Source organism: Nicotiana tabacum, chromosome 4 (genome assembly GCF_000715075.1).
Source record: "Nicotiana tabacum cultivar K326 chromosome 4, ASM71507v2, whole genome shotgun sequence".
NCBI classification, from domain to species: Eukaryota; Viridiplantae; Streptophyta; class Magnoliopsida; order Solanales; family Solanaceae; genus Nicotiana; species Nicotiana tabacum.
In genome coordinates, this window is record NC_134083.1 from 69,537,272 (window position 1) to 69,562,217 (window position 24,946).

Genomic DNA, 24,946 nt, shown 5'->3' on the forward strand with positions numbered 1-24,946 from the left:
CGTCCTTTGAGAATCGCCATTCTGCATTACTTTGTTCCTATTTCAAATAAATAAAAACTGTGAGTTTTCAAAGTGGTTGTTGGTTTGCGGCCTTGATGCCCTAAGTAGCTTGAAGTCACAGCCACTGTTGTATAAGAACTAATTCTGCCAATATAGTACTGAGATGCTTGGATACTCTGTATAGCTTCCTGTAGACCTTGGCTCTCCGATGTTGCCCCCAACTGTTTCATATCCAGATGTCCATGGTACCGCTAACCCTTGTCCCTAAGGCAAGGCAAATTTCCTTTAAAATCAAACTTAGTTGTCTTGCAACTTGTACCAGTTCATGTCTCTAATGCTTATCAATTTTTTCCATGAAGCAAGTCTTGCTTAGGCAACCTTTTCAGTTTCTTTGAGACACTTTGTTCGGCTTAGCAAGAAAGATCAACAGACGGATTTGTGCCTTTGTCAATGCCGTATGTGCCCCAAATTGTGCTCGGTATTACGGAAAATTGTATCCAATTTTGCAGCCATTTCTTTGCTTTGCTATTGATGCAATATTAGACTGAAAAGGACTCAAAGAAAAATTATGGGAAAACATAAGAGCAATTGAAAGTAAAAAGGGGATTGTGTCTAAACAAAAGTGCCCCTTTGGGGAGAGGAATAGGGAGACTTATCTAGAGGTGTGTGCCGACTTTAATGAATCATGACATGTATTTTGGACTAGAAGTTTGATCTGTCTAATTCTCAACTTCTATCGCAAATATTCATCTTGAAACTGTCTCATTTGTGCTCATGCCGAAGTAACAAAGACCCCCATCCGGCTAGTAGCGCCCTTTGTGGGTTTTCGCTAACTGACCTCTCTCATTTCTCTTCTCATCATCGCCTTGTAGTGCTCTTTGCTAGTTTTCACTACAAGACTCTCTCATTTTTATTTTATCTACTTGTCATCACCCTATGGTGCCCGTGAGGGTTTTCACCAAGAAGACTCTCTCAATTTATTTCTCTCATTTTGGTTACATCAGATCCAAATGATTGTTTTCTTCAATTCTTGAACATTCTCGTTTATTGATCAGAAGGACTTGAAAAGGATTTGGGTAAAAAGAATTTGGATTAAATTACAACTTTGAAACCTTTCAGGCAAAACCAACGCTAAACCATTGTAACATTTGCCCCAGTTTTCACTTTTGGGAAATGTGGATTTTTGTTTTGGTGTAACTGAACCCTAGGGAGAGGCTGCCTATGTATCCTTTTGAAATCAAGTCGAACGTAGTTCAGTGACTCAGAAGATTTATTGTTTGATTTTTTTCTCTTTTTGTTTATACTATTTTTTTTTGCCTTTTTTACAAGTACACGAGTTCCAAAAACGAGGAAAAACAAAGAAAACAAATACGACTCAAAGGGTTAACCAAAGGGCCTATTTGGGATGGTGAGCAATGATAGCCTTCGTCACTCGATATGAGAAAATCATGCTTGAAAGTTCCGCAGTAGATATATATCAGACATAATATCTTTTGGTTGCATCTGCATTAATAGTCATGTCTGGTACCCGTCTTTCTTCATCTACCAAGTGCAAGGCCCCTTTTAGTAACATTTTCTTGATGATGTAGGGTCCTTGACAGTTCGGGGCGACTACCTAGAATGGAAGGATGCATTTCGAAACGAGTTGGCCTACCTCAAAGTGCCTTGGACACACTTTCTTGTGGTAAGCGCGTGCTATTCTTTACTGATATAATTGGCCGAAACATACTGCTGCTAGCCCTTTTTCACCAATTAGCATTAGATGTTCTAATCGTGTCTTTACCCATTCTGTATCCTCAATCTTTGATTCCACAATGATCCGGAGAGAGGGAATTTCGACTTCAGCCGATATTATAGCCTCTGTCCCATATACCAGCAGATAAGGAGGTGCACCAACAGATGTACGAGCAGTCATGCGATATCCCAAAAGAGAAAAAGGAAACTTTTCATGCCATTGCTTGGACCCTTGAATCATCTTCCTGAGAATCTTCTTGATGTTCTTGTTTATCGCTTCAACGGCTCCGTTGGCTTTTGGTTGGTAAGGGATAGAATGGCGATGCATAATTTTAAACTGCTCGCATACCTCATTCATCAGATGAATATTTAGATTGGTTGTATTGTCAGTGATAACGGCCTTTGGGATATCGAAACGGCATATGATGTTGGAATGAACAAAGTCTACCATTGCTTTCTTGGTGACTGCTTTGAAAGTAACTGCTTCCACCCATTTGGTGAAGTATTCAATGGCGACTAGAATGAATCTATGACCATTTAAAGCCTTTGGCTCGATTGGCCCAATAACATCCATTCCCCAAGCAACGAAAGGCCAAGGAGAGGACATGGGATGCAACTCCAAAGGAGGCGAGTGAATCAGGTCACCATGAATCTGGCATTGGTAACACTTGAGAACAAAACTGAAGCAATCTCGCTCCATAATAAGCCATAAATACCATTCACATAGAATATTCTTCGCCAAAACATATCCATTCATGTGAGGTCTACATACCCCCGAATGCACTTCACTCATGATTCTCTCAGCTTCTGTGGCATCTATGCATCTCAATAAGTTCAAGTATGGGGTCCTTTTGTACAAAATTTCCCCATTCAGGAAGAAACCGCTGGCGAGCCGCCTTATAGTTCTTTTTTTTTTATCTCCATTAGCATGCTTTGTGTATTCCTTTTTTTTTTCAGGAATCGTTTTATGTCATGATACCAAGGTTCACCATCTAGTTCTGTCTCAATAGTATTGTAGTAGCCGTGTTGATTCCGAACTTGGATTTGCAGTGGATCAATATGGGTATTGCCTGGATAAGGGAGCATCGAGGCTAAGGTAGCCAAGGCGTCGGCTAGCTCATTGTGAAACATGGGAATGTACCTGAATTCGATGGATTTGAATCTCTTGCTCAGGTCTTGTACACATTGTCTGTATGTAATAAGCTTGATGTCTCGAGTCTCCCATTCGCCTTGGGCTTGCCGGATAAGCAAGTCGGAATCTCTCACAACTAATAGTTCATGCACATCTAGATCGAGGGCCATTTTTAGACCCATTATACAAGCCTCGTATTCCGCCGTATTATTGGTACAGAAGAAACAAAGTCGGGCCGTTGCAGGGTAATGTTGTCCAATAGGTGAGATAAGGATTGCCCTGATCCCAACTCCTTTGATATTGACAGGCCCATCAAAATATATTTTCCATACACGGATGTCATCCGAAACTACTTCCTCTATTGAGTTGACCTCTTCGTCTGGGAAGTATGTTCTTAGTCACTTGTAATCACCATCAACTGGATTCTTTGCCAAATGATCTACCAAAGCATGTTCTTTCATTGTAGTGCGAGTGACATAGATGATGTCGAACTCTGTGAGCAGAATCTGCCATTTTGTGAGCCTTCCAGTGGGCATTGGCTTTTGAAAGATGTACTTCAAAGGATCCATTCTGGATATGAGGTAAGTGGTGTAGGCCAAGAGATAATGCCTCAGCTTCTGAGCGACCAAGGTTAAGGCACAACATGTTCTTTCTAAAAGGGTATACTTAACCTCATAGTTTATGAACTTCTTGCTCAAATAATAGATTGTCTGCTCATTTTTGCTTGTCGCATCATGTTGCCCCAGAATGCATCCAAAGGAATTTTCCATCACCGATAGATATAAATACAAAGGCCTACCAGATTCTGGTGGAACCAGTATAGGTGGTTTTGACAGATAATCTTTGATCCTGTCAAAAGTTCTTTGGCAATCGTTTGTCCACTTGATAGCAGCATCCTTTTTTAGCAATTTAAAGATGGGCTCGCACATGTTTGTGAGCTGAGAAATGAACCTACTGATGTAGTTCAATCTCCCGAGAAAATTCATGACTTCAATTTTATTTTCCGGGGGTGGCAAATCTCGAATGGACTTTATCTTAGATGGATCTAATTCGATGCCTCTCCGACTGACTATAAAACCGAGGAGTTTCCCGGATGGAATCCCAAATGCACACTTGGCTGGATTGAGCTTAAGGTCATACCTTCGAAGCCGTTTGAAAAACTTTTTCAAATCGCGCACGTGATCAGGCTGTATCTTTGATTTTATGATGACATCATCAACATATACTTAAATCTCTTTGTGCATCATGTCATGAAAAATAGTGGTCATGGCCCTCATGTAAGTTGCCCCCGCATTCTTTAAACCAAATGGCATGACCCTGTAATAATAGGTACCCCATGGAGTGGTGAAAGCGGTCTTTTATGCATCATCCCCATCCATTAGAATCTTGTGGTATCCGACATATCAATCCACAAAATATTGTATCTCATGCTTAGCACAGTTATCTACAAGTATGTGGATTTTTGGTAAAGTAAAATTACCTTTTGGACTTGCTTTGTTCAGGTCCCTGTAGTCAACACAGACTTTGGTTTATCCATCCTTCTTTGGCACATGCACAACATTTGTCACTCAGGTGGTGTATCGTATGGCTCTAACTACATTGGCGCTCAGTTGCTTCATTATTTTCTCTTTAATTTTATCACTCATGTCTGTTTTAAATTTTCATTGCTTTTGTTGGACTAGGTGGAAAATCAGGATATGTGGGAAGTTTATGAACCACTAAATCGGCACTTAAACCTAGCATATCATCATAAGACCAAGCAAACACATCTCTCTACTCAAATAAAATTTGAATCAAGGCATCTCTAGTTTCTTGTTTAGCGTGAATTCTTATCTTTGTTTCCCTGACCTCTTCATGACCTACGATATTAATTGGCTTAGTTTCATTGAGGTTGGTCCTAGGCTTATTTTCAAATTGTTCCAACTCTCTTTTTATTTCCTCAATAGCCTTATTTTCATCATATTCGACCTCTTGATGTATTATTTCGAAATTAGACATCTTTTTAAGCTTTGGGCGTGAATTCCGCATGCATGCCATGTTATTAAAGCCGACATTAACAAAACTGAAATGGAAACAAAATGACAAGAATTAGGAAAAGGAAAAGATACTATACATAATATGAAATTGAACTGCATTTCATTGAACTTGAAAGGATAGAAGGGTTAACATAAAAAAAAATCATACTGAGATATTTGGATTACAACCCTGAAAGTAACCCAAAATACAAAAAGGAAGCTTCAAAAAGCAAACTACCAAGACTCCTTCCTTGTGGGGAGAGGAGTTCTTTCCCAGTTGTTGAGCATGGTGTCTAGGCCAACTAGTTGCACATCGGCATGACTAGTGCCTTCACCAGCCTAGATCATATTCACTTCAGAAAACATCTAGCTAAGGCCATGGCAAATTTCATCAATGCTTGTATGCGTCGAAGAATTTTGACCCTCTTGGAGTCGTGGCTTGACAAAAATGTACAAAATGTGAGGGATGGGCTGTTGCAAGACCCAACCATGATTTTTGTTGTGCTTAGCTTTATGTCCATCTACTCGTGTTGGCCTGAAAGCTAAGCCAAAGGTACCTTTGTTGCTAAAGGGAGAGATGGGTTCCGAAATTCCTTGCAATGATGCCCCCAAGCCTTTTCCTGGATCATAACCTTTTTTCATCATAAGTGCAACCACCATTACAGATGTGGCGAAAAAACGAGGATGTAAAATGGGCTTTCCTTCCCCAACGTGGTCCACAACAACCACTTCGAAAGCTTGATAGACAATGGACTCACACCCTTTCTTGGCCTTAATACACGGAATTAACGGATCTTTATAAATGGATAATTCATCTCTCTGTGAACAATAATCTCTTGCCTGTCATGTTCGAACTTGAGCATTTGATGTAAGGTGGATGGCACAACTCGAGCTGTATGGATCCATGGCCTTCCAAGAAGAAAGTTATAAGAAGTTTCCATGTCCACTATTTGGAAGACAATTTTAAAATCAACCGGCCCAATCGTCATGGTGAGGTTGATCTCCCTAATGGTATCTCTCACTGAGCCATCAAAATCCCGAATGCGAATATTGCTGGGTCAGATTTTGTTTGTATTGATCTTCATGCTTTGCAAGGTAGAGAGAGGGCATACATCTACACTTGAGCCTCCATCAACCATGACTCGCTTTAAATAATTCCCCTCATATTTGATAATCAGGTTCAAAGCCCTATTGTTCCCGGCTCCCTCCTCGGGAAGTTCATCATCAGTAAAGGAGATTCTATTCACCTCCAAATATCTGTTGGCCACCTTCTCTAACTGATTCACGGTGGTCTTCTCTAAGACATGTGCCTCATTCAGGATCTTGATTAGTACACGGGCATGCACTTCTGAGTATATGAGCAGAGATAACAAAGAGATTTTAGCACGAGTCTTTCTCAACTCGTCAATAATTGAGTAATCCTGAACTTTCATCTTTTTAAAAAACTTTTCTGCCTATTCTTCAGTGACTAGTTTTTTTATTGGTATTTGGCCTTCTCTGATTTGCTTGGCCTTCCTCAACTCTTCTGGAGAGTAACACCTCCCTGATCGAGTTAAACCTCTAGTTTCCCCACTTCTTCTATGATTTCCTTGCCTTTGTAGTCACCACAGTTTTGTTATAGTTCCAAGGAATGGTTTTCGTGTTTGTCGCACGTGGTTGTATGACAGGCTTGACTATGATCGGCTATGTTATACCCTTCGTACCCCCCATGATTCTGCCTTGTGATGAGGTGGCTTCCAAGGACATACAACCTTGGGCTTGGAAAATTGGAGCGATCTTCCAACCTTGAGACCTTGGGAACAAATAAAGTTGCCTTTTCTAAGCTCGGGACGCCTTTCACAATCAACGGTACATCTTGGCTTGGACTTACTTCCAGTTTGGTTCTCTCTTGAATCGTTCCTGCTATCATTTCTGCTCTACCAACCGGCCTGTATTCTTGATCTTGGCCAATTATTCCCACAAAATGAACATTATTGTGTACTGGCAACGGGTTGTTGGTCACATTAGGAGGTTTCTCGCCATTCGTCACTACAATCAATTTTCCAGCAATGAGTCTTTCTATGGTTCTTTTCAGAGTCCAACAGTCATCAGTGTTGTGCCCTAGGGCACCTAAATGATATTCATATCTAGTATTTTCTTGAAATCTATGTGAATAGGGATGTGTAGGTGGGGAGCGATGGGTCCAATCACACACATCTGCTTCAACTTCTGGAACAAACTAGAGTATGATTCAGCCAATGGAGTAAATTTTTTCACCGGCCTCTGCTCTTGACCATAATCCTGCATGGGACGAGCATTGTAGGATGCCCAAAAAATTTATTATTGATGTCGGGGGATCCTTGGAGCTGGTGCCCGTACCTATTGATTTAGAGGCCGAGCATAAGATTGAGCATTAAACACTGTATACTGTGGTGGGCTCACAGAATACTGAGGAATTGGCGGGGAATAATAATGTTGAGGGTAGCGGGATTGCTCCTGCTGAACTTGCACATAAGGGTGCGATGCCCTTCTTTGAACTTACTTGGATCCCAAAGTCATCATGGACCCTTCATCTCTCTTCTTTCTATTTGCCAAGCTTCCCGACCCATTTTGGATAGCTTCGATGGTGGCTTTGAGAACAACTTGACCTACAATTCTGCGAGTCTTGAGGCCATTTTCGACCATCTCTCCTATTTTGATTGCTTCCACAAGAGGTCTACCCATCGCAAACATCATGTTCTAAAAGTAATCAGGCTCTTGAGCCTCCAGAAAAACTGTGATCAACTCGTGATTATCCATGGGTGGATTAACTCTAGCCGTTTGCTCCCTCCACTTGATTGCATACTCCTTACGGCTTTTAGTCGGCTTTTTCTTCATATTGGACAGGGAATTGCAATCCGACGCAATATCAATATTGTATTAAAATTGTTTGACAAATGCATAGGCCATGTCAACCCAGACATGCCAACGGGAGATGTCTTGGTTAATGAACCACTCGGAGGCTACCCCCACAAGACTTTCCCCAAAATAAGCCATCATCAATTCTTCTTTTCCACCTGCACCCTTCAGTTGGTTGCAGTACCTTTTGAAATGGGCGATAGGGTCGTCGTATCCATCATATTTCTCAAATTTTGGGGTCTTGAACCCTGGTGACAAATGGATGTGAGGGAACATGCATAGATCATTGAATGTAACACTTTTGTGACTACCTAGTCCTTGTATGTTCTTTATGTTCTATTCCAGACTTTTTATTTTCCTGGCCATCTCATCCGGCTCAACCGTCTTGGCAAGCTTTTCATTTTCCACTGGTGACTCGTATTGAGGAGTCTGATTGTATGGAGCCGAGACCCTGAAATCCATATTTGGAGAATAGTATTGGCCATCATAAGCATGAGATGGTGGCTCGTTGTTTGGTCTTGTCCTAGGAGGTAGTGGCTGATAAGTAGGGATTTTGACTACTTATTTGCATTCTTTTACTTTCGTTTTAGCTCAAAATTACTTAAAGGTATTTCCGAAAACTAATAAAATATGCTTTCTTGTAAGAGTGTTGGAATATGAGTCAAAGAGATGAAAATCAACTCAAGAAGGAGTAATTTTGGACAAGGACCAAAACAAAACTAAAAGGGCAAAATGCGGACCGCGCAATATTGAGTATGGCCGCAGAACATGAGAAAGCCTCTGACAAAATTTCTATGCAAAATGCGGACCGCATAATTATTGTGCGGCCGCAGAAGATGAGGTTCAGAGAGATGGATTATGGGGTCATGAAGAAGTGCGGACCGCACCATTATTGTGCGTGCGCAGAATCAAAAATGCGGCCGCTCTAAGAAATATGCGGTCCGCAGAAGTCTTGCATGTCAAAGCTAAAATTCGAGAGTGCGGCCGCACTCAGAAATGTGCGAATCGCGGAATTTAAAGAAGTGCGGACGCAACCCAGAATTGTGCGGCCGCAGAAGTCCATCCTGTAGTCCATCCTGTCAAGCTAGTGTCAAAGTGCGGACCACAAACATAAATGTTCGGCCGCAGAATCTTTGCAGGGGCAATTTTGTCCGATAATTTCAGCTGGGTATAATTAACTCTTCTTGTCAAATTTAGGTTAAGCAGAGAACACCTGAAAATAGATAGTCATTTTTCTTTACTGTTTTGGGTAACTTTATAATAGTTTATTATTTTAACATTAGATTTTCTTCCCTTAATCATCTATTATGAGTTTAATCTTAGTTTCTTCGTTAATTTCTTCATTTTCTATGAGTAGCTAAACCCTTAGATAGGGTTGTGACCCAACCCTAGTATGGGTACTTAATGGGTGATTGATTGAGGGCTTATTTATGATTGGGTATATGATATTTAGCCTAGTTCTTGCTTGACCCATTTTGGGTATATGCTTGACCCAAACTTCCCGACCCATTTTGGATAGCTTCGGTGGTGGCTTTGAGAACAACTTGACCTACAATTATGCGAGTCTTGAGGCCATTTTCGACCATCTCTCCTATTTTGATTGCTTCCACAAGAGGTCTACCCATCGCAAACATCATGTTCTGAAAGTAATCAGGCTCTTGAGCCTCCAGAAAAACTGTGATCAACTCGTGGTTATCCATGGGTGGCTTAACTCTAGCCGCTTGCTCCCTCCACTTGATTGCATACTCCCTAAAGCTTTTAGTTGGCTTTTTCTTCATATTGGATAGGAAATTGCAATCCGGCACAATATCAATGTTTTATTAAAATTGTTTGACGAATGCTTGGGCCATGTCGTCCTAGACATGCCAATGGGAGATGTCTTGGTCAATGAACCATTCGGAGGCTACCCCCACAAGACTTTCCCCAAAATAAGCCATCATCAATTCTTCTTTTTCACATGCACCCCTCAGTTGGTTGCAGTACCTTTTGAAATGGGTGATAGGGTCGTTGTGTCCATCATATTTCTCAAATTTTAGGGTCTTGAACCCTGGTGACAAATGGATGTGAGGGAACATGCATAGATCACTGAATGTAACACTTTTGTGACTACCTAGTCCTTGTATGTTCTTTATGTTCTATTCCAGACGTTTTATTTTCCTGGCCATCTCATCCGGCTCAACCGTCTTGGCAAGCTTTTCATTTTTCACTAGTGACTCGCATTGAGGAGTCTGATTGTATGGAGCCGAGACCTTGAAATCCATATTTAGAGAGTAGTATTGGCCATCATAAGCATGAGATGGTGGCTTGTCGTTTGGTCTTGTCCTAGGAGGTAGTGGCTGATAAGTAGGGATTTTGACTACTTATTTGCATTCTTTTATTTTCGTTTTAGCTCAAAATTGCTTAAAGGTATTTCCGAAAACTAATGAAATGTGCTTTCTTGCAGGAGTGTTGGAATATGAGTCAAAGAGATGCAAATCAACTCAAGAAGGAGTAATTTTGGATAAGGACCAAAACAAAGCTAAAAGGGCAAAATGCGGACCACACAATATTGAGCGCGGCCGCAGAACATGAGGAAGCCTCTAACAAATTTTCTATGCAAAGTGCGGACCGCACAATTATTGTGCGGCCGCAGAAGATGAGGTTCAGAGAGATGGATTCTAAGGTCATGAAGAAGTGTGAACCGTACCATTATTGTGAGGCCGCAGAATCAAAAGTGCGGCCGCACTCAAAAATGTGCGGTCCACAGAAGTCTTGCATGTCAAAGCTAAAATTCGAGAGTGCGGCCGCGCTCAAAAATGTGCGGACCGCAGAATTTGAAGAAATGCGGCCGCAACCCAAAATTGTGCGGCCGCAGAAGTCCATCCTGTCAAGCTAGTGTCAAAGTGCGGATCGCACACATAATTGTGCGGCCGCAGAATCTCCGTAGGGGTAATTTTGTCCGATAATTTTAGCTAGGTATAAATAGCTCTTTTTGTGAAATTTAGGTTAAGCAGAGAACACCTGAGAATAGATAGCCGTTTTTCTTTACTGTTTTGGGTAACTTTGTAATAATTTATCATTTTAACATTAGATTTTCTTCCCTTAATCATCTATTATGAGTTTTATCTTAGTTTCTTCTTTAATTTCTTCATTTTCTATGAGTAGCTTAACCCTTATCTAGGGTTGTGACCCAACCCTAGTATGGGTACTTAATAGGTGATTGATTTAGGACTTATTTATGATTGGGTATATGATATTTAGCCTAGTTCTTGCTTGAATTTGAGAATTGATAGTTGCAAACATTGATTCATGCCTAATTGACTTAGTCTCTACTTGAGAAAGAGAGACTAAGTCTAGGAAAACTTGGCTAACAAGAAATTTGGTTGAACTCAAAAAATTGATAGCTCCAATTAAAGGGTCAAATCTAGAGATAGTAAGACCCTACTTAAGCATCTATCACTTATTTTGTGAAATACCCATGTGGACTTGAGAAATCCAAATTGGCCAAAATCACTCAAACTACCGAGAGGTATAGAGTGAGTAATCGCGTGTGATTGCTATATTGTATCCCGACCAACCAAACATGCCCTTAAGCTCTCAATATGTTAGGTAACCAATTAGGTGGAAGTTACAACCCTAGATCTTTTATAACCTCAAAAACAACAATACCAAAAACATTGTCTCTTAGCTTTACAATTACAACATTAGCATAAGATTTAGGAGTAGAAAAGAAACAACTGACTATGTGTAAGTACAATCTTGGGCACGTCATATACTTAGACTAGGTATATACCGAATCCAACATAAAGCTCTCTGTGGAATCGACCCCAACTCACGTTAGGTATTTATAATTGTATCGACCGCCTCACTATCCCAATTAGTGGTGTGAGTTTGGGCGACATCAGTATCGGGATTGTATATACCGGTGCGCCAGACACGACAAGAGGAGTGTTCCTTACCGGTGCGACTGGAGGTCATACATTAGAGGTACCAGGGGCAGCATGGAGGCTGTAGTTTGGCATATACCTCGGTGGTAGAATGTGATCGCTCGTTGCATGGAGCGGTGGTTGAGTAGCCAGGGGTACGGTGGAAGTTCCCTCTGAGGGACCCCGGGGGGAGGCTGACCAAAAACCCAAGCTTGATATACATCAGACAATTACTGTCTTAATTTTCTTATTTCCTCTGACTCTTGCTCAACTGACTGAACCTGGGGGTCGTCACTGACCAGCTCGATCTCATCATTGTTAGCCATCGGTACCTTTCCTTTAGATTTGGTAAAGTAATGATGTGTTTCTAGTTTCACCACAAACCAACCACCTTAAGCTTACTTAATAAGAGACAACAAGTGTGTTAGGGTTAAGCATTTTATAAATATGAATCATACATAATATGACATGTTCCTAACATTATCACAATTTCTAACAAGCTTTTAGAAGGCTTCATGTTGCATTCCGGCTTATCAGGTTGCTTCTTATTGACGCTCTTAGTTTCTTCTCTCCCTTTTTTTTCTTTTCACTAACACCTCATTCGATCCCTCCTCCTAGAATCGTTGAAAAATATTTTGATCGAACCTTTTGTGGGTTGCCTACGTATCATGTTGCCACATAAATCAGATCATTACGTAGTTCAGGGACATGATGAATTTTTATTTTATTTTAAAAAAAATATTAACAAAGACAAAAAGCTTTTTGGTAAAAAAAATCATTAATTCAATTCTTGTTTTTTAGTACAAGACTAAAAGCAAAAATTACATAAACAAACATTTAAACAAGACTAGACTCAACTAAAACAAGCTTTAAAAAGACAAAACAACACAACTCAAAAAACTAAAAGACTCTTACAGACTCAAAGACAATAAAAGAACGATCTAAATGGACTGCCAAGTAAAGAAGACTTTGCTCTCTACAGTAGAATCCACTGGTATCACTATAGTCAAAGCACTTATTCTTGCGGCTAATCCCCAATATCGCGGTATATCCTTTCTAAGTTTGTAGATATGTTACTAGCGACGTTCAATGATACTTCTGCAAAATGCTCAAACGGCATTCCTTGGCAACTCATGTATGCTTGGGAGGTATATGTGGCTACCTCGAGGATCTTTCCCTTAATGTATTCCTGAGTCAAATGAAACTCTTGATTTTGCTGACCACGGGTCTCAGCTAGATCCAACGCACTATGCTCGCGCTCCAAGGCCATATCTCTCTAGCACCGAACTTCAAGTAACTCCCCCTCTAAATGATTGTTCATACTTTGGTAGTTATGTCTTTCTATTTCAAACTCCATGATCTGGCATTCCTGGCTTGACTCAAATCCCCCTATTTGATCCCTCAGACCTTAGATTAATGGAGAAAAACCTCTGCGCTCATAATCACGGACCACATTGAACTGAGATTCTCTTTCTTCGTGTTGTCGAGCGGTGGTGATTACTTTTTTCTATCTAATTTGAGCTTTGAATGCTCGCCTCTCTTATGCCCAATGACCCTTTTCCTATTCGAAAACATCCTATTGTATGTCCATGGTTGTCTCCAGAATTCCTTTATCTTCTTGTAAAATGTCAATATAGGACTGGAACTCCTGTGCCGCTTCCCTTCCGGTTTCTCTAACTTTAACCTCGATCTCCTCCTTCCAATCAAATGCATTCAATATGGATCTTTCTGGCCTTTGCTCCAGGATAGCCTGGTTGTGAAACCACTCGAGGTATGCGAGGCTTACCTCCCCATGTGCACGATCACCTACCATCTCGTTCAAATCGGAAAATCGACCACCGAACCAAACCTTTTGTGCATATGACTCCCTTGGAAGTTCCTCTCCCTTGAATTCCTACGTGAACGGACACTTGTCCTCAATTGGGGGCCTCTTTTGCTCTCTCGCTAGCTGGCGCATGATGCATAGGGGTGCATAGGATTGGAAACCTCTGAAACCCGTGAGTATAAAGAAAGGGCGATACGTCGACATATGCATGACCCTTGAAGAAGGGAACCAATAATAGTTCCAAGTGATTCTATCAGCACTCAATGAACCAAGTAATGTCCGCCAGGCCTTCACCCCCTCTGGAAGATTACAACTCGCAGCTCTGTCTGGATGACATCCAATGTAATTCAACCAATTATCATTGAAATTTACTACTATTGGATGATGATAAAGGTGCTCTATGAACCACATCTGCAGCAGAATGTTGCATCCCTCGAAGTAATCTTTACCCTCTTGGCAGCGGGTCAAAGCTCAAAAAATATCTCCTATAATCATGGGAAGAATGGTATGATCCTCGCTACTTTGCAAAAATGAGACTACCGCGTCCAATCGAATTCTGATGCGCCCACCACGCTTTGAAAAGACCATGATACCCAGAAATGATATCATGGATGCGGAGATTCTCAACTCCCTCCAGGCGTCGTAACTCAATTGGTTGACAAATTCTGTGTCCGAGAAGTTCTCAAACCCTTTCTTATCCCCGAATCTGTCATAGAGATATTCCAACGGAACCCAACCTTCGGTCAAGCAAACCATTGGAATTCGACGGAGACATAACTTCTTCAAAAAGTTGTTCACACCAACATTTCAGAGCCGCACGCTTTTTCCCACAAAGGTCTCTCCCCAATCCGGTAAACCAACCTTATTCTTCCAGTGTAGGCGTCATTTCACAATCTTTGAAACTGAAGACATTGTTCACGGGGTCCCAAAACCCCACTAGGGTTTCGATTAAATCTCTGTTAGGCTTAATTCCCATAATGTTTGGGAGGAACTTTAGGTGTTTAAGTACTTGATTTTGTTCCCATATAGAAAAACTGTCCCACCAATTACAGAGATTACTTGGGGTTTTATCTCTGATCAAGAACATAGGAGGTGTCTTGTCCCTTACCCTTTTCTGACTGCTTCTTTGTAGAGAATTTATGGTGAACCTAAGAATAAGATAAAAAGGGGTCTGGACTTGCCTAAACTATAGGCAAATTTCAATTTTTTATATTTTATTTAATTTAATTTAATTAAAAAATTAAGAAAAAAATATATCAAATTAGGACTCAATCGCATATTATCTTGCTATAGTTGAGAGAGGGCAATAGTTTGGCAGACTATCTTGCTAACTATGCTCTTGATGGGGGTGATATTGAAGCAGAGGACTTTGCACATCCGCCCGCACATGGTAAAAGGATTGTCAACAATGACAAGTTGCAATGCCCATATTTGAGGGTGAAAGCTGCCAAGAACTAGGGATAATGGAGATAGAAAACAGAAGGAAGAGAGGAGATCATTCTGAATACTGTGATCAAATTCTTATGGAGGAGATCATAGTATGATATTTTTTGACTAATATAGTTTTCTTTTTTTACAGGAAAAGCTATTGTAAACATCCCTTGTCATGTGACTAAACTTTTATGGGTAGTATTAGCACTATGTGCTCATTCCCATGAAGGGACGTCAATGGTGAGCACAAGCATGGCAACATGGAGATGCACCAGTGTTCAAGGGAGTGCAAGTTCGGTTTGGACCTGCAAATTTCGAAGGATTGTCATCAAGAAGTACTACCCTACACTCCCACTTCCTAAACTAAGCATGAGCTCCTAGCATGAGAAGGTACAAATAAGGAATAATCACTCATACAGATACACGGGAAGGCTACCCAGTTCTTGGTACGTGACATGTTCATCTTTATGGCATCTAAAAATGGGAATAATGAAGGTACTGGAAACATTACCCAGTGCACTTTGTTCATGCTACATCCCAAGAATGGTACCACATAAAGATTACATCAAGATGCTGCTGGGGAACACCCGATTTTCATGGCAAACAGGACATGAACACAGTAGGGGAGGAATTCCGTCTATATCTGTAATTAGTGCACCAGGTGGCAACACAAATAGAAAATAACACAGGATGTAGCTGGAACACTGAAATGGAGGAATCTGGAATTTCAACCTTTGGACACAAACAAAGAAAATGCAGCAACAACAATACAACGACAGCGAAAACATAGAAAGGAGAGTAATGAGAATCATAACCAGGAAGCAAGCAAGGAGAGGTGGTCAGTGCTACACAGATGCCCAGGAACATTGCAACTGGCCTTGTTATCTTGGTCAGCAGATGCAAAGCAAATGCAGCAACAACTTTGGAATATATATCAATAAAGCGACAAGGACAACTGGGTAACTATGTACATTCAAGATCATGTACATTGACGCAAACAAAAAGCAAATGGCCATTTGTGCAAAACCCGAATAGCATCCATGGATCTCAAGTATGCTGGACCAGTACACATGCATGGCTGGGAGTATTATCGATATTTTATTATGGCTAATGTTTACTAGTAGTTTGTTCAAAGCTCAATCTGTAATATCACGGTTAAGATCATTCACAACTTTGGTAATAGGAGCTATGTAACATCAATGTTTAAGCTCTTACATTATGAAAACTTAATGACTTTTGTATTTTTTTTTTCTTGTTAAATATATATAAAAACTAGCCCTAGGCTCCTAGCCTAGTAGATTTGCCCAAAAAAATCATTATTATTTTTTTAAAATTACCGGACACAAAAAGTTAAAAAATAGCTATTATTACGAAAATGACCCTTTGATACTTCCACGGAAGGCTTAAAGGATGTCTCGGCAAAAAATGGCCAAATATAAGGACAAAAATAAAATAAAATAAAAGTAGACAAAATGAATAAAATGATTATTTTTACGAAAACGACCCTTTGGTATTCCCGAGAGAGGTTCAAAGGCTATCTCGGCGAAAGTGACCGGATATGGGGGCCAAACGGTAAAAGGTGATAAAAATTTCTATATTTAATTATTATTATTATTATATTTGTTTTTATTTTTGTTAAAAATTTCATGCACCTGCATAATTTTTATGCTTTTTTTAAAAAACAAACTGTGGGCCGAACCTGATGGAGGTTGCCTACATATCTCACATAAGGTGAGAATCAAACCCGCGTAGTTCGGTGAAAACCGATTATGATTTATAAAAATTAATTCTTAAAACCATGGAACTAGACCACATTGTTCCTTTATTTTATTTATTATTATTATTTTTGTTTTCTTTTAACGGACATTCGTACAAAAATCAGAGGATTTCTCTCTTGTTCATTCAACTGATTTATCTTAAATCTGGTCAACATGCAAGCCTCCCAATTAATGCAACAGATAGCACATAACATAAACAGATAGCACATAACATAAACATATTGGTCTCAACAAGGTACTTGTCCTAAAACAGAACCCGGGTTGTGTCGAATGCTTCTAAGTCAAATGAACATGATGCAAATAAAGAGAACCTACTAGGGATATCATGGCATGAGGTTTGTTCTTCTAGGTTTAAATTCCAGTGGAGAAGGTATCTATAGTGGCTTACTCGAGCGGACAACGCGAGTCGAGGAGGGTCAACGTACCGGTAGCATTACTTTCCGGCTTAGCTGGTGGTGCCCCCCGCCTAAAACATGTGCGCCTAAAATCCTTCACCAGGTGGCAAGCACCTCGGCTGTCTCAAATAAAGAGGGTTATGTCAAGCAAATGCCAAATTTAATTTCAAAAGGACTCAGAGGAGTGCGAGAGAAGACAGTTTATATGGACAGTTCAACAATATCAAAGCGGTAAAAAGCGGGAAAGTAGCACATTAGGCCAAAAATAAATCACAGTATATACAAAAATTAATAAAGTCAATGTACAAGCTCGAATTCTTGAAGGTCTCCATCGGAGTCTCCATAGCTGTCACACCCTTTTTCTACCCCCAAAAAGATGTGTGTTTTATGTGGATTGTGGGGTTAAAGAATTTTTTCAATTAAAGTGACAAACTTGAGTGTGAATTATTTTATTTATAGAGTCGCCACTTGGAATTGAGTTTTTTGGTGTTCCAAGTCACCTTTTATTTGAATCCCTAGTCAAAGAAAGGTTTGACTCTATTATTATTGGTCTACGAAAATAAAGTCCGGGTAAGGAATTCTGTTGATCGGGGAGAAGGTGTAAAATATTTCCCGAGTTCCGTGGTTCTAGCATGGTCGCTTTATTGACTATATTTGGCTTATATTATTTTTGGATAAACTGTGTTTTATTGATTTTCATATTTTATCTATCCGCTTTTATTTCTTGATTATTAGAATTATAAAAAATGATTTGGATAATACTACATTTTTATAACGACGCTACGCAAGAGAATGCGTGATCGAAAACAAAATTAATTAACTTATCATAATTGCGCCTCGCAAGCAAATATGAAATTATGACAATCAATTATTTATAGTACTTTTGAGAAATTACTACATTTTGAGAAAATTAATTTTTGAAAACTATCAAAAGTCAACTATCGCGTTACGCAAGCAAATCCGCGAGTTTAGCAAAAGATTAATTAAATTAAAATTAATCAAAACTAATGAGCATGGTATGACATTGTTGAATTAATTTATTGAATATTAAATATCACGCTACGCAAGCGATTCCGTGAAGTTAAAGCGCACCTACCACTGCCTAGCGTTTAAATTAATTAATTAAGAAGCCGATTAAATTAATTTAATTTGTAGAGGAGAAACTTGTTTTTATTGGAAATTAATTGTGAGACAGCCATGGTGTTGAAAGTTAGACCAGCCTTGTTAGCAGGTGCAAAATGGGTCATCTATTGAAACATACTTGGTATTGGGCTGTTGGAAATTACTTATTAAGAAGATATGGGCGTGCTGAAATTACTAAAGAGAAATGAACCATCTATTAAAATAGTTTGGACTTAATCACGTTGGGCCTAGTATTTCAGCCCAAAAATCCTTTCTTTTCTACTTTGCAAAACCACTATCCAATCTTATTTTATCTATTTGCATTTTTTTAAAATTAAACTAAAAACAAACCTCAACCTCTCTTTCAATCTAATATCAAAGTTTAAAACTCACAAACACTAACAATAATATCCACATGTATTTTATTGACAAAAAATATAGCAAACTTAAAAAAGGACAAGAAATGAAATATAATTGATTATCTGATTTCTTTTAATTCCAAATAAATGATCCAATGACTTAAACATAAATGATCAATTTCTAGTCACATGAATTTATTCACCTTGACCCAAATGACTGAGATTTCCAACTTTAAAAATAAGGACAAACATGATGTCTAAGACTCAATATTTTAATTCTCAAAATAGCAATAAACTTTCCAGTATTCACACATAGTCCTCTTTTATCTTCAAACACTCTTTTCTACTTAGGACCACTTAGAGAAACTAATAAAAAAAAAAGAGAGAAAAACGTTTAACGTGCACCTTCTATTTAAACTAAAGAAAGAACAAAAGAAGCTAACATTCTCTTTATGTAACAAGGTATCTCAAAACACCAAGTATGTTTCACTGATGAGTTTTAAACTTAACACAAACATCTACTCTAAGCTATAACTAACAGAAGATTTAAAATCTATCTAAATCTATCTTACATCACTTGTTCTTTAAACTAAGTTATACCATTATAAGAGTTAGATATACCAGCACAAACTCTTAGCAACTAAACAAATCATATACAACTTTTAACTTACGAAGAAGTTAGAAGAAGTTGAAACTTCAAAGAAAAGAGAACGCATGTTTCATGAAGTTTGAACACTCATATATGAGCAGAAGATCACACAACTGTAAAGAAACAGTAATAACACATCAACACATTCATTGCAATAGCTTTATGCAACTAAGAACTAAATTACAGAGTTGGAAAAATACCTAGTTTGCAGAAAATAGAAGAAAAAAAAAAGCAAGATACTGAACTAGCAAACGAGACTCCAGCCAAAACGGAACAGCAACAACAATAAGAAAATAGTGAAAACCCAGCAGTGATGAAACCTAGAAACACAGCAACTTTCGAAGAAGGAAAAGATCAAAAATGACTTCAAGGACTATGTATTTCTGGAAGATTTTGCTCTCAAGAAACTCACTTCACGTTCTCAAGTTTTTGTGTTCTTTTAGAATCCGTAAAAGATCTCCCCCAATATGTGTCTGATAGAATCTTTTTATATAAGCAAGAGAGAGTGGGAGTGGAGTTGTTAAAGAGGAAGAGTGGAATTGTGAGTTGTTAAGGAGGAAGAGTGAGAGTATGGGTTATGAGGAAATAATTATCTGGAATAATTCGTGAGTGTACCAAAGGTGAGTAGTGAAAAGTGAGTGTGGGCACGTGAGGGAATTGGGGGAAAAGGGATAAAGTGTGTGTTGTGAGGAAGATGGGGAAAAGGGATAAAGTGAGAGAAGGTCTTATCTAGGGAAATATTGTGGGGAATGGCGGAATGGCATAAAAGAGAAAGGAAAAATTGTGAGAAGTGTGTGCATGTGCATTCAAAATTATACCGGTAAGAACTAAGGGAATTTTTTTTTGAAATAAGAAGTTTGTTACCAAACTTTTTATCTCCCGTGAGTTGGCATAAAACAATTGATTTTGTTTTTTCTTCATTTTAGTTTGTCATTTCTTTTAAAAGTAATAAAATGCTTAGCTTGAAAAATATAGAAAGATCAAGAATAGTTAGACCTAAGAGAAAATACAAGAAGTGTGACTATTTTTGTAGTTTTAAATTTTATTAAATAAATCTACTAAAACAAAATAAAGCTAAAATATAAAGATTAAACTTAAAACCATTTAAATACTAAAAAGTGGTGAAAAAATATAAATATGATCAAAATTAGGTGCTCACATCAGGTACGTTTTTTGTAATAATTTTATGTAAGAGTATCATGTTCAATATCCTGGTATGAATTAAGTTTATGTTTACATGTGGTATAAGAGCCTGGATTACTTGAACTGATAATCTTCATTAAAAGGAATAATCCTTTATGAACGATTTGTTGTTTATGAATTTCATATACCTTCGGCAATTAGGGAATTATCTCTTTAAATATTTAATCATGCTTGTTGGTTGTGTAAAACGACTTCAACGATGGATAATCAATCAGTGGGAAAAACAAACAAGTCAAAGTTATGTTAACTTACGCTTTAAATTATATAATTTCCTTTGCTTTCTTTTTGTGATCTATAAGTTCGCATCAATAAAAGCAAATCATCATCAGTTCATTGTTTCTATCCATTGAAGCATGATTAAGACTTCAATTCTCATAGTGGATTTTTGAGAATATTTTCGTTGTAGTTGAACAAATTTGAGTGCTTTTTTTTTTTTTATAGCCAAAGTATGCAAAAATATGATGAAATGGGAATATTGTTAATGATGCCCAAATGTCGTAATTTAGTTTAAACTCACTAACAAAAGCCCATTAAATTTAGCTTCACCAATCCCAGTAAGGAGCTAGTTAATAATTGCGGAGACAGGCCTTAGGTCATTCCAGTATGACATAATTAACTTTCTTGGGCCATGAAAAGTTTGTTTTCGACTATTAAGTTGGTGAAGTCATTTATTATTTATTGTATGTATGTGATTAATGTTTATATAGTTTGTTAGTCACCAAAGCGATCAAATTAGATTATTTAAAGTATTCACATGCATAAGATCTTCTGATATTTATTTTATGTGTGCATTATGTTCATGTCACGGCCCAAAATTCATTAAAGGTCGTGATGGCGCCTAACAGCACTGCCAGACAAGCCAACAATAATTGATTAACTTAATTACTCATTTTTATTAATTTTAAAATCATAATTTCCTTCAATTAAATAATAAGAGATAACATTTACGGAGTAAATGGAAATGTTTTCAATACTACAATACTGAACAACCCGTAAGTACCTTCAAAACCCGGTATCACAAGTGCATGAGTATCAACTAGGAAGTAAAATAAAATATAGTATTTGTCCGGAATACAAATTAGACAGAGAAATAAATAACCCTGAAAGAGACTTTGCTGGCTGCGGATCATAACATGGGATACATCTCACCTAAGTTCCTACAATAACCGCTCCTCTGCGCTCACAAGGTCACTAGATATATATGTACCTACATAAAAATGAGCAGCAAGTGTAATATAAGTACATAAATCAACGTGTACCCAGTAAGTATCCAGTCTAACCTCGAAGAAGTAGTGACAAGAGGTCGACTCCGACACTTATTATGGGCTAACGATAAAATACTAATGTTATAATTAAGCATGGATTTTCATAATATAGCTGAAAACTCAATAACCGAAAAATAATAAACAATCCTCTTACTAACAGAAATTTCCGAATCTTATTTTCATCATTTAACAATTTATATCTCAAGCCAATGAAGCAATGTCAAGTATTATTAGTTCCAAAGAGTTATCATGTGCAAGTCATGCTGAGGTCGTACGGCTCGATCCAACATAAATATTTAAATTGTGCATTGTCGAGGGTCGAATGACACGAACCATATATGCATCTATTAACCTGACGAGGCGAACAACGCGCTCTCACGAGAGTAGTGAAAATTTACCCCGCTCGTGGAATATAGTTGCGACGCGGTTGAATATAGATTTCTCAAGTTATTATAATATTTCTCAATTCTTTTCAAAATACGAAAATCAAATGAAAACTTTCAAATTTCAAAATCCTCAATTTCAACTCCTTTCAAGGCAATTAATAAACATACTCAAATCTCAACTCATTCAACGCAAATAATAAACATAATCAAACAACGGTATCAACAAGACATGGTGGAAACCTAAAACTACCCGGACATAGGCATAATTAGTAACTACGCACGGACTCTCATCACCTCGTGCGTACATAGCTCACGCAAATAAGAGCACACAAGAATTCAATTCACTTATGGAGTTAATTTCTCTTCTACAAGGTTAGAAAAGAGACTTACCTTGCTCCGAAATTCCATAACCGGCTCCAAAGCCTTCCCAACAACTCAAGACGATGCCCATCGCTCCAAAACTAGTCAATAAACATGCAAATCCATGAATATATACTATAATACTCATTATAATTCAATTTACAATAATTTCCAACTCCGTTCGAAAAGTCGATAAAAATTACCCTCGGGCCCACGTTCCCGGATTCTGAAAATTTTTGAAGATAAACATTACCCATAGCCTCATGAACTCAAATATATAGTTTATTCTCAATTCCATGTCCAAATTTATTGTCAAAATCCAAAAATATAAATTTCTAGGTTTTCCACCAAAACTCCAAGTTTCTACAAATTTTCATGAATTTCCATGTTAAAATCTATGTATAATCCAAGTATTTAACTCAAAATACACGGGAATCACTTATCTCTTTAATGTTGATGGAACCCCTCTCAAGATGCTCTCAAAAACCGCCTAAGTCCAAGTGGGAAATGAGCTAAGTCCCGGAAAAAAAAAACTTGCTCCAGTCGTAGACGTCGCATTTGCAACATCTGGTTCGCAAATGCGATGGTCAAAATTGCAACAAAAGCATCGCAAATGCGAAGGAGAGCCACCCCTGCCAAGGTCGCATTTGCGACCAAAATCTTCGCAAATGCGAATAGGACAAATTCGCAAAAGCAATAAATATGTTCGCATTTGCGAGACCTGCAGCCCAGACCCAAAAACGAGCAGAACCAACAACAGCTTTTCATCCAAAATTGATTCGAAAACACACCCGAGGCCTCCCGGGACCCCGTCCAATCACATCAACATGTCCCAAAACATGACACGAACTTTCTCGAGGACTCAAATCACGTCAAACAACGTCGAAATCATGAGTCACACCCCAATTCGAGCTTAATCAATTTATAACTTCAAACTTCTACATTCGATGCCGAAACCTATCAAATCACTCCGATTGACCTCAAATTTTGGGCACATGTCACATTTGGCATTACGGACCTACTCCAATTTCCGGAATCAGAATCCGACCCCGATATAAAAAAGTCCACTCCCGGTCAAACTTCTCAAAATCATCCAAATTTCCAACTTTCGCCAAATGACCTACAGACCTCCAAATCCACCTCTGGATGAGCTCCTAAGACCAGAATTACCATACAGAGCCATTCTGATGCTCGGAATCCCAAACGGACGTCGATAACATTGAAATAGACTTCAATCCAAATTCATGAAATTCTTTCAAAACCCGATTCGGACTTACGCCCAAGTCCAAAATCACCATACGAACCTGTTGAAACCTTCAAATCCCTATTCCTAGGTCGTTTACTCAAAATCAATCCTTAGCCAATTCCTCCAACTTAAAACTTCTGAAATTAGAATTTTTTCTCCAAATCAACTTTGAGCTTCTCAAATTTCAATTCCAACCACACGTACAAGTAATAATACCCGAAGTGAAACTATTCATGGCCTCAAAGCCCCTGAATGACGCGCTAAAGCCCAAAACGACCGGTCGGGTCGTTACATTCTCTCCCACTTAAATATATATTCGTCCTCGAACGTGCTAAGAATTGCTCTGGAGTTTTCCGAAATCACTGCTTAACACCTCGTGCACCTACAGGTGCTACCACAACCCAATTGAGCGCATTAGCTTGAGCCTGTCTGAAGATCCTAACTTTTATTTAGTCAAATAAGCCTTAGAGCCAAATTCCAACATTCGGAATTCTCCACTATGCTTGTTTCCAACAAACGAACATCGTATCAATCTATACATAATGCACCAATACAGGACTGCATAACTTGCTGAATTCACACCATGCACTGCAAAATTCACATGACCATAATAACATCCTCCGATAACAATAGTCGAAATTCCACAAATTTGATGCCCATAACACACCTCACAACACATAATAGTCTGATTCCAACTCTTGCAATGCTGCCACAACGGAAGAAATGTGTAGAAATTCATAACAAAATGTCGAGTCAACAAATCATTGAGTTTCTCCTCTTGACAAGAACCAATACCTCATCATGAACCAAATAACGATATTTGCTCTTTAATGCGCTCCATACAAATTTGATCACACTAATCCCAGGTCCAATAATCTCGTCTCACCCAGTATGAGCCGCTCAAGCAATAAGCCACCTCAGATACTACCAAAAATCTCATATGATGCCATAATGTGCCCACAAGCTATAGACTCGAATGTGATACATAAGGAAAACGAACTCTGGAAAGAACTATTCAACACACGCAACTAATTAAACAACTGAAAGGATGTTATGAACCTTCCTCAGAAATGAGAAACAAAATACACAATGATAGATATGGGGAACTATACTCAACATCACACTGTTGCGGCGTGCAACCCGATCCACACATAATACCGTTGTGGCGTACAACTCGATCCAACCATGATACCCATGGCGGCCTGCCACCCGATCCAAACAACATACCCGTGGCGGCATGCCACCCGATCCACACATAATAATC

General features: G+C 38.7%; 1 protein-coding gene across 1 annotated transcript; it reads right to left on the reverse strand.

Moving 5' to 3' along the window:
• Positions 1-481: 481 nt before the first annotated feature.
• Positions 482-2,062, reverse strand: LOC142179969 (uncharacterized). Its single transcript, XM_075250874.1, has 2 exons — positions 1,730-2,062; positions 482-544 (listed from the first exon to the last, which is right to left on the reverse strand). Exons 1-2 carry the CDS (start codon positions 2,060-2,062, stop codon positions 482-484), a joined length of 396 nt encoding a protein of 131 aa, XP_075106975.1.
• Positions 2,063-24,946: the final 22,884 nt, after the last annotated feature.

Excerpts from the sequence above, each read along its gene's own strand:
- LOC142179969 (XM_075250874.1), bottom strand. The coding sequence starts at position 2,062 with ATGCATCGCCATTCTATCCCTTACCAACCAAAAGCCAACGGAGCCGTT. Across the intron at positions 545-1,729 it reads GTGAAAAAGGGCTAGCAGCA|TCTAATATTGCATCAATAGC; the intron begins GTATGTTTCGGC and ends AGTCCTTTTCAG.